General features: G+C 52.7%; 7 protein-coding genes across 7 annotated transcripts in view; 2 read left to right on the plus strand and 5 right to left on the minus strand.

The window, feature by feature from the left end:
* A1O1_02767 (uncharacterized protein) overlaps positions 1 to 1,175 on the minus strand; it is a gene marked incomplete at both ends in the record, with an annotated part of 1,707 nt that extends 532 nt beyond the window's left edge. Inside the window, one exon of the mRNA XM_007723677.1 lies at positions 67 to 1,175. Within this exon, the coding sequence (XP_007721867.1) occupies positions 67 to 1,175 (1,109 nt within the window). The remainder of the gene's footprint in view (positions 1 to 66) is intronic.
* Positions 1,176 to 2,479: 1,304 nt separating this feature from the next.
* On the minus strand, positions 2,480 to 3,829 carry A1O1_02768 (uncharacterized protein; the record flags this gene model as incomplete). The annotated part of the gene is made up of 1 exon (XM_007723678.1): positions 2,480 to 3,829. One exon carries the CDS (start codon positions 3,827 to 3,829, stop codon positions 2,480 to 2,482), a length of 1,350 nt encoding a protein of 449 aa, XP_007721868.1.
* A 2,027-nt stretch (positions 3,830 to 5,856) lies between these two features.
* On the minus strand, positions 5,857 to 7,175 carry A1O1_02769 (uncharacterized protein; the record flags this gene model as incomplete). Its single annotated transcript, XM_007723679.1, has 2 exons — positions 5,857 to 6,158; positions 6,212 to 7,175. The coding sequence occupies 2 exons, from the start codon at positions 7,173 to 7,175 to the stop codon at positions 5,857 to 5,859; spliced, it is 1,266 nt and encodes a 421-aa protein (XP_007721869.1).
* A 620-nt stretch (positions 7,176 to 7,795) lies between these two features.
* A1O1_02770 (isopenicillin-N N-acyltransferase) lies at positions 7,796 to 8,934 on the plus strand (the record flags this gene model as incomplete). Its single annotated transcript, XM_007723680.1, has 2 exons — positions 7,796 to 7,831; positions 7,897 to 8,934. 2 exons carry the CDS (start codon positions 7,796 to 7,798, stop codon positions 8,932 to 8,934), a joined length of 1,074 nt encoding a protein of 357 aa, XP_007721870.1.
* A 132-nt stretch (positions 8,935 to 9,066) lies between these two features.
* A1O1_02771 (uncharacterized protein) lies at positions 9,067 to 10,977 on the minus strand (the record flags this gene model as incomplete). The annotated part of the gene is made up of 5 exons (XM_007723681.1): positions 9,067 to 9,416; positions 9,491 to 10,074; positions 10,130 to 10,430; positions 10,508 to 10,793; positions 10,855 to 10,977. 5 exons carry the CDS (start codon positions 10,975 to 10,977, stop codon positions 9,067 to 9,069), a joined length of 1,644 nt encoding a protein of 547 aa, XP_007721871.1.
* A 701-nt stretch (positions 10,978 to 11,678) lies between these two features.
* Positions 11,679 to 12,808, plus strand: A1O1_02772 (uncharacterized protein; the record flags this gene model as incomplete). Its single annotated transcript, XM_007723682.1, has 4 exons — positions 11,679 to 11,734; positions 11,810 to 12,007; positions 12,081 to 12,439; positions 12,552 to 12,808. The coding sequence occupies 4 exons, from the start codon at positions 11,679 to 11,681 to the stop codon at positions 12,806 to 12,808; spliced, it is 870 nt and encodes a 289-aa protein (XP_007721872.1).
* A 474-nt stretch (positions 12,809 to 13,282) lies between these two features.
* On the minus strand, positions 13,283 to 14,138 carry A1O1_02773 (uncharacterized protein; the record flags this gene model as incomplete). The annotated part of the gene is made up of 2 exons (XM_007723683.1): positions 13,283 to 13,717; positions 13,788 to 14,138. The coding sequence occupies 2 exons, from the start codon at positions 14,136 to 14,138 to the stop codon at positions 13,283 to 13,285; spliced, it is 786 nt and encodes a 261-aa protein (XP_007721873.1).
* Between the last annotated feature and the right edge of the window lie 1,024 nt (positions 14,139 to 15,162).

Here is a 15,162-nt window from a genome sequence, read left to right on the forward strand (position 1 = left end):
GTGGTCTCTGTAGGCGACAATATAGAGCTGAGGAATGACGGCATGCTCGTGGTCTCTGTAGGCGACAATATAGAGCTGAGTAATGAGGATGTAGAGCTTTCAGTCGATGACGGCGTAGAACTCTCAGTCAATAACGAGGGCTCGGTCGAGGTCCCGGTCATCGTTGCCGTGCTAAGGCTACTTGTCGAAGTGGGTGTGAAGTATGTAATGCTTCCTGTGAGGGTAAGTATAGGTCCAGAAGGGTCCGGGAGTCCAGTTCCAGAGGGAAGTCCGGTGGTTATGGTGGTGTTGGCTATCGGGAAGGGAGGCTGTGAAGTGGTCGTTTCCAAGGGAGTTCCAGTTGTAGTGGTGACCAGAGCGCTCGGGAATCCAGAGCTAGTAGAAGTCGCGGCAGCCGTAGTAGGAGAGTCGGAAAGTCCAGCAGTAGCAGGCGTCGTACTCGCAGTAGACGTTGCCGGAGCCCCCGAGATTGTGTATCCAATTCCAGAATGCGGAGTAATGGCGTCTTGGCCATAGACGACATCGTTGCCGGGGTTGGGAAATATAACGTCCTCACCCTCAATGGTCTGACAGCCATTGCCAATGTTGCAGGTGAAGATATCCGGGAGATCATTCATGGAGGTCTGTCGCTTGAAGGGAGTCCGACGGTAGCGTTGGGCCTGGTTGCTGACAATCTTGACTCTGGCACAATTCTGGTAGAACTCTCTGTTACCTTCAAGGTTGAACCAGCTCCAAGACAAGAGGGCCGTGTCCGAGGCCGGCGCGTATTCGGGAATGGTGAAATCGTAGGTTCTGACAATGGGACAACCGCCAATTATCGACTTGATGACTTTGAAGGTGGCTCCATTGTCATACGACAGCGATAACTGACAAGATCCTCCGTCGTGGGTTGCTGTCCCGTTTAACCACATGTCGTAGGTACCACCTGCCACATAAGTTGCTTTAGTCACGTTAGTATCGGCGTAGTCCTTCGTGTAGTGTTTGCAGGAATAATCAGAGCCGTCAGGCAGGAGAGGAGATGTCATAGAGTAGTCTTTCTCGTAGTAGGGGACATCAGGGTCAAGAGGACTTCGTAGGGGGTAGGGCCAACTCAATTGCATATGAGCGTGGATGCAGACAGGAAGCCATGTCAATAGGGATGCGATGAGGAGGGATTTGCGTGGTAACGGGGACATAATGCGGTCAGTGAGTATGAATGATGGATAGATGAGGCAGGGCAAAGACGATAGGGTAGGGCAAAGTCTTTAGGATAGGAGAGGGCACGGAAGTAAGTGAGGAGAGAGTAGATGTTGGTGAAAGAGGCAATGAGACGAGCAAGGGAAGAATTGTTCGTCTCTATCAGGTTCAAGTGATGTAGAGACAGCAAGACACCCAAGAAGTGACCTTGAATGTGCTTGCTAGACTGAGGTTGCAGAAACTTGTAATGTTCTTACACTGTGTGAGAAGAGTAGTTTGCCCAGATACAGTGACTGAGTGACATGATGCTTCTTTTCTATCACTCCGTCGACAGCAACAAACCGGTCGATAGCCACTCCGAGTCACGGCGCTCCAGCCTCGATCTTCGAGGCGGCGGGAGTAAACCAGAACAAAGCTTGTCGCGATGCCCATCCGTTGGTCTGGATACAAGGTCGAGACTATGGGTGAGGTGGTGTAAGGTGTTGAAGAAGGCTGTACTCAGGGACCTGAATATGGTCCGCGCGGAGGTGGCGTTGCGGCCCACGGCGGAGGATTGTTGACTGGCAGCCCCCAGTTGACATGTATCTGACCACTCTCGGGTCTCCTTTTCCATCTTCGTTCAGGGGTCAGGCTAGGGCGAGTCCACCCTAAATCGCTTTCTGTCCGGGTGATAACGTTGCTAGTCACAGCCACCAAAGCTTAGACTGTCCGATCCAAGATGTGTCGAGGTGTCTCCTTAGAAGATCCCAGTAGCTGCCTCCGCATTTCGAGATCGCATGCATCAATTTCGGTGCAGGCCTCATTCCAACAAGCATGCATGCGGCTGCCTTGCTAATTGGGTCCTTGACGTCCAGCCATTTTGTTGAGTAGACACGTCGGGACGTGGAAAGGAGAGAATGAGCATAGCATCGGATGGATGATTTCATCCAGGCAACGCCCGGTCGCTCGTCATTCTTCGTCTGGGCAACTGCGCACTGGGCATCTTTTGGCACCCACATCTTCCTTGCTACAACGTCCGACTCTTCTCGATTTGCGTAAAGCGCTTACGAAAAGGCCACACTTCGAGGAATCACTCTGTCCTTGTTCTAGGCTCAGAGTGTGGAAGTATCCATCGGATTGGTGGCGACATCATCGAAAGGCGCATCCTCTGGGGACATCACAGTCAATGATGTTGATTTGGCTCATCACAGAGTTCCATTCAGGTGCACGAAGATCAGCGAGCAAAGAATACGGCAGCCCCTGCGTTGCCGGAACAACAATACCCCAACAATAATCGCATCATCGTGACATTTTGAATTCGTCGTCAGCGTACGTTCGAGTCTGACGGGTGAAGTAGACAGATTTCCCAGTTGGGCATACATGGCCGTCCTGCTCGGATTGCCTTCTCTCGTTCGGCCCATCTAAGACGCATCTCTTTGCGTTCTTTATGGTCCACAGAGTGATCAGTCCACGAGGCCTCTCGGCCAGCACTCAGCAGGGGGCCGAGCCAACGATAGACCACGATAATCAACCAAACTTGTCGTCGTCCAGACGCATCGGGGGAGAGACTTTCCCGGGCCTGAAACATGAATTGCGTCTTACACCCTCGAGTATAACAGGAGCCTTTACATTTTCCACCTCGTATACTCTCCCCAAACTGGCGCTTGTTTTCGTTGATACAAGGCGGGCCTTTCACCCCTGGCGGCAGACGCTGTGTGTTGATACAGGCCCTGCAGAACTTGCTGAGAATATAAGGATCTCCTAGCTTCAGATGCGGACATAGTCGAAAATCAATGGACTGCAGTGCTGCTGACACGTCCTTGACCTGAAAGATCTCCTTATACATACCACTGCCGCCACTTGTCCGGATATTGTACAGTGGTGACGGCGCCTGCAAGAGACCAATCTTAGAAATGAGTAATGACTCTGCCTTGGGGTGCTCCAAGTCCATAGCTGAAGTCCCCTTTTCCGGGCGGTGCGCGACAGATCTGTTCCGGATCGAGTCTCTACAGCGCGGACAAGGTTCCAATGTTTCAACCCGAAACGGTGAGTCGACTCCTGCCTTGATGGCCCGGATCGTCTTATCGTAGCCCAGGGACCGGTGAGCACAAAGCCAGATTTGTCTGCAATCCCGAGCCGTCGGCTCCTGCCTGATTTCAGAAGAAGAGAAGGCTGTCCAGACGTGCAATTCCTGGCATCTTCCGCAGACCAGCCTATCCAGATCGTTTGGATCTTGGTCACGTTCAGTCATGCACAGAAAGTCGAACAGCTCTTTGCCTGTCAGCACAAAGGATGGAGTGCTGTAAAGATGGAAGAATCGTGAGCAGCTATGGCGTAGCGCAACTTCACTACTCGGCGTCAGGTAGGATTGAATGGTCACGAGAAGCTCCGTTGGCAACGCGAGGAAGCCAGACTCGACATTGTTGAAGATCGTTCTTTCGGATCGGTGGGTGCCAAAGGAGAGAGCTTTCTGTCGGGGAGCGCGTTCGATTATCACGGTCTCCGGGGTGAATGCCAACCTCGAGACAAGCTCTTCGTCCGACGGCGTCAACGAGCAAGCTTTGCTCGGCCACCGTTGAAGCGCATCTTTATTAACTCTTGGTCCATCTCCTTCCAGGCCAGCGACGGACTTGGTACGAGAAAGCTTTCTTCGGACCCGCTCGAAGACTGACATGATTAGATCGTTATATGAGGCCAAGCGGCGACCAGGGGTCTTGACTACAATGATTGGAGTAACAGTAGAGCAGGCGTTTGTGGAAGCGAGAAAGGTTCAGCAATCGGACAGCATCTTGACAGATCGAGCAGGTCTTCAATAACAATCACACAAGCTCTTATCGGCACGTTAAGGAATGACGGGTCAAGAAAGGCGACCTGTGTTGACCCGTTTCCCACGATTCGTACCTTGTTGTTCTAGACAAGTGGATTCGTGAGGAGTTGCATGCAATAGAGCAGCTGGCTCGTTCGCGTTGGTTCGTTGTAGCCGAGGGGCAGAGCCAGCCGTTCCCGCCGATGGAGGGGAATTTGTGCAAATCATTGTCGACGGATGGCAGGATGCTAATCTGTTGTTGCCACTGGACACCGGCGCCATTTAACATAAGCGGCACTGAACGCACTGTTTAGGCCGTGGCAGCGAACCATAGCGGCCTTCAGCCCGGAGTGCGGTGGTCTTTAGCTGCCTGAGGGGACCGCAGTGGAGGTTGCGGCATTGGGCGGATTGATCGGTGACTGAGGACTAATAAAGAGAGGCGGCGGAGCAGCTGTTGGTCGTGTCCACCGTCGATAAGCTGGTGGCAGATAAAACCGGGCGCTGTCCTGTCAGCTCTTGTACAAAGTACAGACAGGTTTTGTTCACTTGATTAGCTGCTTGGGATGAAGGTGATGAAGATGATTCTCACCCGGCGCAATCACAGTTGAGGAGGCTAACAACTTCCGGTAACATCTTAAGCTTCTAGGAGGCGGGGAGGCCTTATCGAACTAATTCTCCGTCGGTTTTAGTAGCTGCGATCATTCGATTTCGGAGGTCTTTAATTTCTTAGCCGGCCATTTGTTCCAGGTCCTTATATCGTGGTTAGTATACTTTCCGTGGCTGTACCATTATATTAAACTTACAATCTCGCCCTCTCGAAGTCTCTTCCTAGATAACCTCTTGAGCGCAGCATCTATCGCTCAATCCCAATTATTTTTCCTCCGCTGTCCTGGCGATAGGTCTTCGTCATTTACCTCCACCGGCTTAGGACGTGATCGACTCTCTCCTTCCCAAGTTTACCCTTTCGTCTTCTTTTGCCCTCGATCTCTTCGCCGCCAGAGAAGCCTTCATCGCTGGCTACTCTTCGTCGATTCTTTCTAGCTTTTTTACGCGTCTTCTCCCTTTTCTTTTTAGGTGCGGATTCTTCCCTATCTATTCGCTTTCGCTTCTTTACCTTAATGGTCTTATTGAGCGTGTCAAAGTCGGGTACGACTTAGACGGATATAGGATCGAAATCGGCGAATTATGCCTCGTCGACTTCGGACAGAAGGGATTCGTCGTCTGAGTTATCGGCGTCTAGGCCAGGCCCAGTCGTAGGGTCGTCGAGCTTTTGGTCAAGGTCATCCAGCTTGTCTTCGTTATGAGAAGGCCGGTCGAGACCCTCAGCGTCTGCCGGTGGATGTTCGTCTCAAAGAAGAATAATCTGGTACTGTAGACCTCAGAAGAGCCGGGGAAGGGATGGACAATGCAAGTGAATGGGAAGAAGCCTAATTAGGAAGTCTAAGCGAGACTCTCATTAGTGGAATATATCACAGTAACAACGTAGGTAATCAAGTCGACTACGAAATTGAGTGGCACCCCACTGCACTCCCCTGCCCCCCAACTGGCCCCAACTGCACCCCACGCAACCCCCCCCAACGTCCTTGGCATTATTTCGGCCTGAGAGCGCGACTTCTGTGGAAAATCATCACCTCCCCATCTCGTACGTTGGCCTCGAATATGCCCTGACTGACTGACTGCTGTGTACTTGGTCCATACGTCTTCTGCAGCCTCTGACCGGCTTCAGAAGGCTACACTCGCGTTTGAGAGTCGAGGTTGCCTGACGTGACCTCACGAAGGTAAAGCAGAATTCAAGCTCCACCGCAAGGTCACAAACAGACATACTGTTGTGGCTGACATTGTGAGACGCCGCGCTGACGATCTTGATTTGAATCTTACACGAGGACCGCTTCAAGTCATAGATTCAACAGGCGTCGGCCTCGGTAGGAAGGCTCTGCCCGATGAAGCTGTATGGGCCACTTGACCTTGACGCCGAGTTCTGTGGCCAATGTGAGAACATAACTTGGGTTCCTCGAGAACTCTCTTCCAATAAGGACGACATCCGCTTGACCTGTCTCTAACACGTGATTTGCGACTTCAGGTTGGTGTAAGATCCCAACCGAGCCGACGAAGATGTCAGGGATTTGTGTCTTGACAATCTCTGCGAAGGGTGCTTGGTAGGCAGGCCCGACGGCAATTTTCTGGTCTGGGTGAAGTCCTTCGAAGCTTGTTAGCACGAAGAAACGGAGAAAATTTCGACGACAGACATACCGGATGTGCTCACATCCAACAGATCGACTCCACGGCCCTTCAGAATCCGAGTCATTTTCACCGTATCCTCAATGTCCCAGCCGCGGCCGTTCTCCAGGCAGTCGGTTGCCGAGACGCGGAAGAACAAAGGCATGCCTTCGGGGATCTCTGCGCGGATGGCGGTCACGATTTCGACTGCAAACCTGATCCGGTTCTCGAAGCTGCCTCCATATAGATCGGTCCTGTGATTAGAGACAGGTGACAAGAACGTGTGTATGAGGTAGCCATGTGCGGCATGGATCTCGACAACGTCAAAACCAGCTGCAACTGCCCTCTTTGCCGCTTGTGCGAAGGCTTGGATGCACTCTTGAATCTCTTCAATGGTCATCTCACGCGGCACTGGGTACAACTCATCATATGCAATTGGACTCGGTGCCACCACATCTCCCAAAAAGCCGTTGGCTTCCTTCACCGCCACTCCAACGCCCAGCCATGGTGCTAGCATGCTGGACTTTCTGCCCCCATGGCCCAATTGAGCCCCGGCCTTTTGCCCTTGCGAATGGATTGCTTGGACCGCCCTTGCAAAGCTGGGTATTTGCTCTTCCTTCCACAATCCAGCATCTTCGGGGGTTGTTCTTCCTGTTGCTGTCACCGACGCTGCCTCGACCATGACAAGTGATGCTCCTCGGCATGCATAGCTTCCGAGTTGTGCGACATGCCAGTCCGTCAGCTGTCCATCGGGCGACGAGTACTGACACATTGGGGAGACCCAGACACGATTTTGGAACGTAACCCCACGGATGGTGATTGGTGTGAATAGCAGCGGCCGGGGTTGCGTGCTGTCTAGCATTCCCAAAAAGGTCCCCGGTGCAGGCCGTTGTATAGGATGAAAGTAAGGGATTCCGGGCATGGGCAGATTCTTGACTGGAGCAGGTTTGGCTTCCTGGACGCCATCAACCTGTGGTGGCAATGTTCCCAAAGACATGATGGCCCGAAAGCGACGAAAGGTGAGTCAGATGTCTGCACGTCTATTAGAATTGGCAGCGCGAAATTTTTATATCGTCGAGAAGCCCAGTCGTATAAGCATGGAAAATCGGAAAATGGGTGGCGGAGAATGCTGTCCAGAGCAAAGTAGACTCCGCAGGGTTTTCCTACACACAATACTCACGAAGCACGCAAGCACGCTGAACGCTGTTCATTCTCCCGGATCAAGGCTAGTACTGCTGACATGCACGCCGGTGCTTGACGATTTGGCAGCAATCTGCGAAACTCACTCCTCCACGAGTCCTCGTATGTTTGATACGCGGACTGTCGTCTTATCCCGACACATGGTCGCGTGCCAGCCACGACTCTTCCATACGCAAGACCTTGACCAGTGTCTGGGCTTCGCTTACCTCCGTCCGCGAGCTGCACCGTTCTTATCGGCACCAAAAACTTAGGTCTTTCGACTTGTCCGGAATTGGAACGTGCACAAACCGTGACTTGCGAGGTCCTAGTACTCCGTATGGCTCCAGCCCTCCATGGTCGTCGGTATATGGGTGGACAAGAATCAGGACGATTACCAAAGGGCACGCAACGGCAAATTCCTGCTCTGTCAGTGGCAAGATGTTGGACATATCCTGTTCTGGGACGCCATATGAGGTAGGTAACCACACCAACAGATCTCGAAATATCTCGAAATCACACTCACCAGAGCCTTCTTTTAGATCGGCTTCAAGCATGGCTCGGAGGCGCAGACTCAAGTCAAAGGATCCCTCGCTTTCTACGAATGGGTGTTTCAGACAATGTCCAGCATGGAGTGGCCTGAGGTGCGGCAGCAAGCCGAGGCCTTCATCCTATCCATCTCATCCAACTACCCCCGCTACCAGAAGGAAATGCAAGGCATAGCCGATGGTGCCGGTGTCTCCTACATCGATATCTTGGCCCTGAACATCCGGAGCGAGATCGCCTTCAGCATGTTCACCGACCCTCAACCTAATGGCAAGAAAGACATAGACAGTGACGGGTGCACCAGCCTAGCCTGGAAGACATCCGGCGGCAAATCCTTCCTCTCCCAAAACTGGGACTGGAAACCTCCCCAACTGGCCAATCTCATTATCCTCCGGGTCTCCGAGCCAGGCACCGACCGGGTGCCCTTCCAGATGATCACCGAAGCCGGGATAATTGGCAAGATTGGTTTCAACGCCAACGGCGTAGGTTGTTGTCTGAACGCGATCCGGGCGAGAGGCGTCGACCCTAGCCGCATGCCGATTCACTTCGGCCTGCGGACGGCCTTGGAGTCTCCCAGTCGCGAAGCGGCGCTCGAAAAGATCAAGGCCGCCGGCATCGCGGCCAGCGCCCACATACTCATCGGTGACCAGAGCGGCGCGGTCGGCCTCGAGTGCACGCACACGGGCTTTGCGGAATTGGTCCCGGACTCCCTCGGTCGGGTCTGCCACGCCAACAACCTCGTCCTCAAGCACGCCGGGGTCGATGAGCCTTTCTGGATGGAAGACTCTCCCAAGCGCACAGCGAGGATGCAGGAGCTGGCAACGGCCGAGCTCGGTCAGAAGGCAACACTCCAATCGGTCATGGATCTCTTCAAAGACGAACAGAACTTCCCCGCAGCTATCAATCGAAAGCGAGAGGGCGTGAGCACCAGTGAGACTCTCTTCAACGTGGTGTTTGAGTTGACAGAGAAAAAGGGTTGGGTCTCTCTGGGCCGGCCCACGGATGTATTGGAACAAGTTACCTTGGGATTTTGACTCCGAAATCACATCTCCCGCCTATGCCTATGCGTGGTCCCTTGACAGTAAAGCAAAATGCATTCTTTGTCTTTCCTAGGACTATGACTACCTTCTTAGATGTCACTGTAAATTGTTCGCTCCCTGAGTCGATCACTGGTACTTTTGCCCTTCAGCGCCCAACATGTCCTTCAGCCTCTCTGGATCCCTCGGCACGAATTTGACCATGAATTGTTTCGGGACATTTACTGCACCCCACGGCGTCTCCCCATAAGTGAAGTAGTCTGGGGGCGGCGGAGCTTTCTCATCTGGCTGCAAGCGAAAAGCGATAAGCATACGCATGAGCAAGCCGTACATGATCCGATTGCTGATCTGCCACGCCGGACAAGCTCGCGAGCCAGTGCCATAGGCGTAATGCGGCAGGCCGGGCCCGTTGATCTCGGGCTTTTCTAGCCAACGCGCTGGGTTGAACTCGTGGGCATCGGGCCCGAAGCGTGCGGGATCTGGAGGTGACCGAGTCAGCTGGTGAAGCTCTTCAGAAAGACGTCAGAGGACACTTGGGAAAAGAGATGCTTACCATGGCCGCCTCCTTCTGCGTTCATGTAGAGATAGGTGCCAGCAGGAATAACAACGTCGACGCCTCCGCGGTTTTTCAATTTGATGTCCGTCATGGCCTCGCGAGGCAACGAGAACGGGACGATGGTATAATAGCGCAGCATCTCTTTATAGATGGCACAGACGTACGGCACTTTCTCCTCGGTGAAGGACTTCTCGATGGCCTCTTCGTCCGAGGCGTAGACTTCCCGAATGGCCTGATATGCTCGCTCTTGCATCTCCAGGCCCTTGGGAGAGAGCAGACCTCCCAGACCAGCAAAGAGATGGGAGGGGATGGTTTCGACGCCGCCTTGAAGCATGGACATGCTACACTTTACGGCCTGGTCGAGACTGAGCGCCGAGTCTTTGTCTTTCAGCACCGAGGAGGCGATGCAGTCGACTTCCTCGCCCTTGGCGATCTTGTTCTGCAGCTCGACTAGAACCTCTGCAATCATTCTATCGCGATTCTTAGATCCGATTCGACCCTGTTCGGCATCGGTTTTCGCTCCCGGGAGAAGTCGCATCAATGGCACAAAGTCGATCCATGTATTCGATGCGCCTCGTACCCTGCTCACCGTCAGTGCATTGTACAAGTCTGAACCGGACAGAGGCTTCCCCTTACTTGGTGATGGCCTTAGCATTGGCGACATATTCTTGCAGCCACGGGTCGTCCGCACGCGCGAATCTTTTGGCGAACGTGAGCTCAAAAGCCAGGTTCATGCTGACCTTGCGAAAGAGTTCAAGCACAAATAGGGACTTCTGTCCAAACTCGCCATCCTGTGCAAGGGTCTGGACAAGCTCGAAGCCTTCACGGGCCAGCATCGGGTAGTAGACCGGCCACTGTCTTGGTTGCACGGACTTGATACCCGCCATCCGCTGGCGCTTGAAGTTGTCGTCCAGTGAATGGCTTCCTATATCGTACCCTGTTCATGTCGCCGTCAAAGTCAGTTTGATGCTTACTGAATTTGTGATGATGTTGCCGGTGGTGTTCCGCACTCACCTATGTAATGCTCGAAGATATACTGTCTCGGTCGTGCAGAGGTCTGAGCCGCGTTCCGCACAAACAAGTCTCGTACCATGTTGAAAGAATTGGCTATCACTATTCTTCGGTTGCCCAGCTTGACCTGGAGCAGGTCAGTGTTGAGCTTCTCGCCCCATCTCGACCAGAGCATGGCATCATTCTCGCCACTGGCACCGGCGTGCAGGTGAAGATGGCCGATGAAGGGCTTTGCGCCTGGGAGCTCTGGAATGCCGGAGATTTTGGGAATGTCCGTGGAATATGCAAGCTGGAACAGTAGTCGGCGTGATCAGTCTCCATCGCTCTTCCTCACACGTTGCTTCTCGCACCTTTAACAGTAGCAATGCCATAAGCAAGAAAGCAACGCCTGAGATCAAGGCCCAGTCTGCTTTCATTAGACTCGGGAATCCTTTCGGGAACAAGTCCAGCTGGAGACTCTTTGCGATCGCCATGTTGTGAGAATCTCTGTGACGATGTGTTCAGCCTCTGGAGAATATCTGTCTCTTTGGCGTCTCTGTTAGGTTTATGACTTGCCAGACGCAGTATCAAATAGCATCTCACGCCCTTTGGCACTTGTCCCATCCTTTCGCAATAATGGCCTTTGTTATCAGCCATGATAGTCAGGCAAACACGGGTATCACGGAAACCTTCAGGCCCAGCAAAAGCTTTTGGGCCCTTATCGTGATGTTGACGGTATCGTCGCTTTATCCCGCTATCCAACGCGTGGCCATTAAGTGTGGGTCTGCCCAGAAACGTGAGTTATGTACCTAGTACTTATCTACCACATTTGTCTCCCGGAGGCCCACACGGGTCATTCAGGCCCGGGGCGATGTCGTTCAACCAACGGGCGAAGAAGCTGAGACCCAGACCGGAAAGGGTCTGCAGAGGTCAATGCATCGACTATGGATGATGGAGTATGACCCGCTTTGGGACTGTACCCAGTTTCGACCAGTTCAGTCGACAACTATGAGTGCTAGAATGGGACCCCCATCAGTGACCAGTTAATCGTCCTCGCAAGAAGACTTATAGATCCACGGTGATCAGACCGGTAAAAACACCACCTTGAAGACTTCGAGTACCTTGAAGCTGGACCGCTTATCATTGCACAACAAGTCGCCAAATAGCACAGCTCAACAATTGCTGAACAGCCAACATGGTCAAGCGAGTTTTCATCACGTACTGCATTGATGTGGACGCCTGCGCAGGATGGTAAGACGAGAGCCTTTTGCCTATGCCAGATCTCCACTTTAACCACCTCGAAGCTGATCCCATTGACGTTGTCAGGATCAACACTCGAAATGGTTCGGTAGCCAATGCTAGCGATGTGTCTCGAGGTGTCTTCGGTGCCAATGTCGGTGTCGATCGGTTGTTGAAGTTCTTTGACGACAACGGCGGCATCAAAGCGACCTGGTTTATGCCCAGCCATACGATCTTGTCGTTCCCGGATCAGATGGCAAAAGTGCGTGATGGCGGACATGAAATGTATGTACACGAGACCTAGTCCTCAAAGTCCCAGTCTCAAAGATTCTGACGAATTTGTGCTTGCCTCTTTCAGCGGGCTTCACGGCTACACGCACGAGGCTGTGTCCAAATTGACCGAGGACCAAGAACGCAAGGTCATGGCCAAGTCCATCGAGGTATACAAGGACTTCACAGGCAAGTACCCCAAAGGCTGGGTGGCACCGGCGTGGGAGGTCTCTCCCAAGTCAATGCAGATCCTCGAGGAGTTTGGCATTGAATACGATCATTCTCTGTGTCACCATGATTGTCAGCCTTACTGGGCACCCGACGTCGCAGACACGGTCATCTACACGGACTACTCGCAAGACCCGGACACTTGGATGGTTCCCATGCAGCAGCACAAGGTCACCAAAGTGGTCGAGATCCCTGGTTCTTGGAACATTGACGACTGGCGTATGTCTCTCATTCTCTATTTCCTGATGCAATTATCTCTACCTCTTCATCTCTTCTATACTTCTCGGGCGGTGACATGTTGTTTGACTGACCATCTTGAACATTGCTTCAGCACCCATGCAGTTCTCCATCCGAAACCCCGGCACCCACGGGTTCGTGAACCCAAGGGACATCCAGCAGCAGTGGGAAGACCAATTCACCTTCATGTACCGCGAGTACGAGACCTTTGCGTTTTCCATCAGCATCCACCCGCAAGTGAGCGGGCGATCGAACATCATGCTCATGCACGAACGCTTCATCGAGTTTCTCAAGGGCCATGAGGGTGTGGAGTTTGTGACTGCGGCCACCATCTGCGATGAGTATGTCTAGAACTTCTCTCCTCGTCATGATGGAATTTCTCTAACTCATGGGCTCAGGTTCAAATCGGGGAATCTCGAGGGCGTGAGATCCATGTCACTTGGTGTGTGAGCGTTTTTACAGCCACTCAAGTGTACTACCGTTTTATTCTTCCGTTGTTTGACGTGGCTGGACCGTAGTGCTCTATTTCCCGGCCGCAGTGGAACGATACTTGTATGAGAGCGCTCGAGCCGCATTCCAGAGCCAAATTAAGTAGCTTAGCAATCATGTCTATATGCACGGCGCTCTAGTACGAGTTGATTGATCAAACTTTATCAATTCTCCTTTTTCATCTGACAGATGATTCAAGTGTTGTTGCCAGTGTTGACATATGTTATCAAAGTCCTTCGTACATGTTATCTAAGCACGCCCTTTTGATCGGGACTAACTGCTGTAAGGTGGCCTAGACCGGAGTGATTATGCAGATAACAATGTTTCTTCCTATACTTATAGCTGGGCCGAACCTCGAAGGTTCCTACAGTCCGGATCATACTCGTAGTAATACCGACACACGCCGTTCGTCCAGACCGGGATGTCTCTGGCAGCCAACTTGGCAACGGCATTGGCGCACCATTCCGGCGGCTCTATCTCTCCCAACTTGTCCCAGTTCCGAAACTTCTGGACCTCGTCGTCTGTCATGATGCCGGTGAATTTGCCCGCAATGATTTCTGCTGGCATAGTGGTCTTGGTCAGACCGGGATAGACTCCGTGGACCTTGACGTCGGACTCTTCATGGGCCAGGACCTGGATGAAGCGGGTCAGGGCTGCTTTGCTCGAGCAGTATTGGATCCAGCCGGCGTATTTGACGTTTTTGTCCACTGTCGAGGACAGGATAATAATGTCCCCTCGAGTCTTGCGCAGCTCGGGTAGAAAAGTTTGGCACTAGAAGTCTATGAGTTTTATTTTCCCCTGTGGAGTATATTATATTGTGTTGAAGAGGGGCATTGCGTACCATCAACATTGGGGCAAAGACGTTAATACTGTACGTCTGGAGGAGTTTCACAGAGCTCATTCCTCCCAGTCGTTGAATCTCCCCCATGACGCCCACCGTGATGACCAGCGTGTCGATTCCGCCCATGAACTCCAGAACAGCCTCGCGGGCCTGTGCCCTCGCCGCATCTGAGGTGGCATCTCCTTGGACGATGTGTAGACGGCCCGTCGAGGCCAGAGGACCAAGTTCAGGGGCGACGTGAAGGCCAAAGACGACCACTTTCGCCGTGTGGTGTTGGAGTAGATATTGTGTGACCTTTTGACCGATCCCGAGCCCACCTCCGACGACAAGTATTCGACGACCTGATGCCATTGCTAGTATGTGTTGTATGGGGAGTTATCCAGGTTCAGACGCTTTCATTCTATCTTCACGGAGTCGCGCCTGGGATGATCGCGTTTATTGCTGGCCCAACAGCAACCAGCACCTTCGAAACATAGCCAATAGTCATGAGGACCCGAAGCACCTTATCTAGAGCTTTCCAAGTCTATGGAAGCTAGCTCGCTGCTCATGGAACGAAAAGGGTTGGCCTGTCCTGTCAGAAATTGTGTTTATCAAAGCTCGCTTGGTCGGCTGAAGGCGATAAGGAGCGACATGAACTGCTGGCCATCGTGCCGTGAGGAATGGGTTTCAAGGTGCGCGACGGGTTGGGTCGGTGTTGAGCGCTGCTGCTTCACAGATGCCTCATGGATACTGTATCTTGTGCAAACTGTACAGTGTACATGTGTGCCAGAGGACCCCGGATATCAGATATCAGATATCAGCAAGGATCTTGTATCTCCATGTTCGCGTAATTCCGACCTTAACGGGCTGGCGGAGCCTTGGACAATAGCATCGAATCAGACGCCGTCAACGTCTATCTCGATTTCCATTCTGAGATTTAGCAGCCGAATTCCCCACCTCGCCGCATACTATGAGATGTCCTTGATAACCCCACTGAGAGATTGCAGGATAATTGGTATCCCAATCATCCGTGATGCGGACCTAGGCGAAACCCTGCGGTGATCTTATGGTTTCGGTCGGCGACACAACCTACACTGATCAGTCCAGCGAGTAACGACCAAAGCGTGGCAGACCGACAGATTTGCATTGTGCTGACTCGCCAGCTTGTTACAGCCGCGATCGAGTGCCGGGAAGAGCAGCCTTCTCTCCTCTCGACCTACTCCGAGTGTGCTCCGTCCAAAGCCGGCTGATTGGGAATGGTGACCTTTGTGCATTAACCTGGCGTTATCATACACTGCGATATCGAAGGCTAAGTAGGTTGCCCAACAACCGAACCCCTGATAGTCCAGTCGAGGTAATATAAAGACCCTGTCCTCAAGTCGGCCGCCAACCGTAG

This window comes from Capronia coronata, assembly GCF_000585585.1.
Source record: "Capronia coronata CBS 617.96 chromosome Unknown acBCG-supercont1.2, whole genome shotgun sequence".
Lineage (NCBI taxonomy): Eukaryota > Fungi > Ascomycota > Eurotiomycetes > Chaetothyriales > Herpotrichiellaceae > Capronia > Capronia coronata.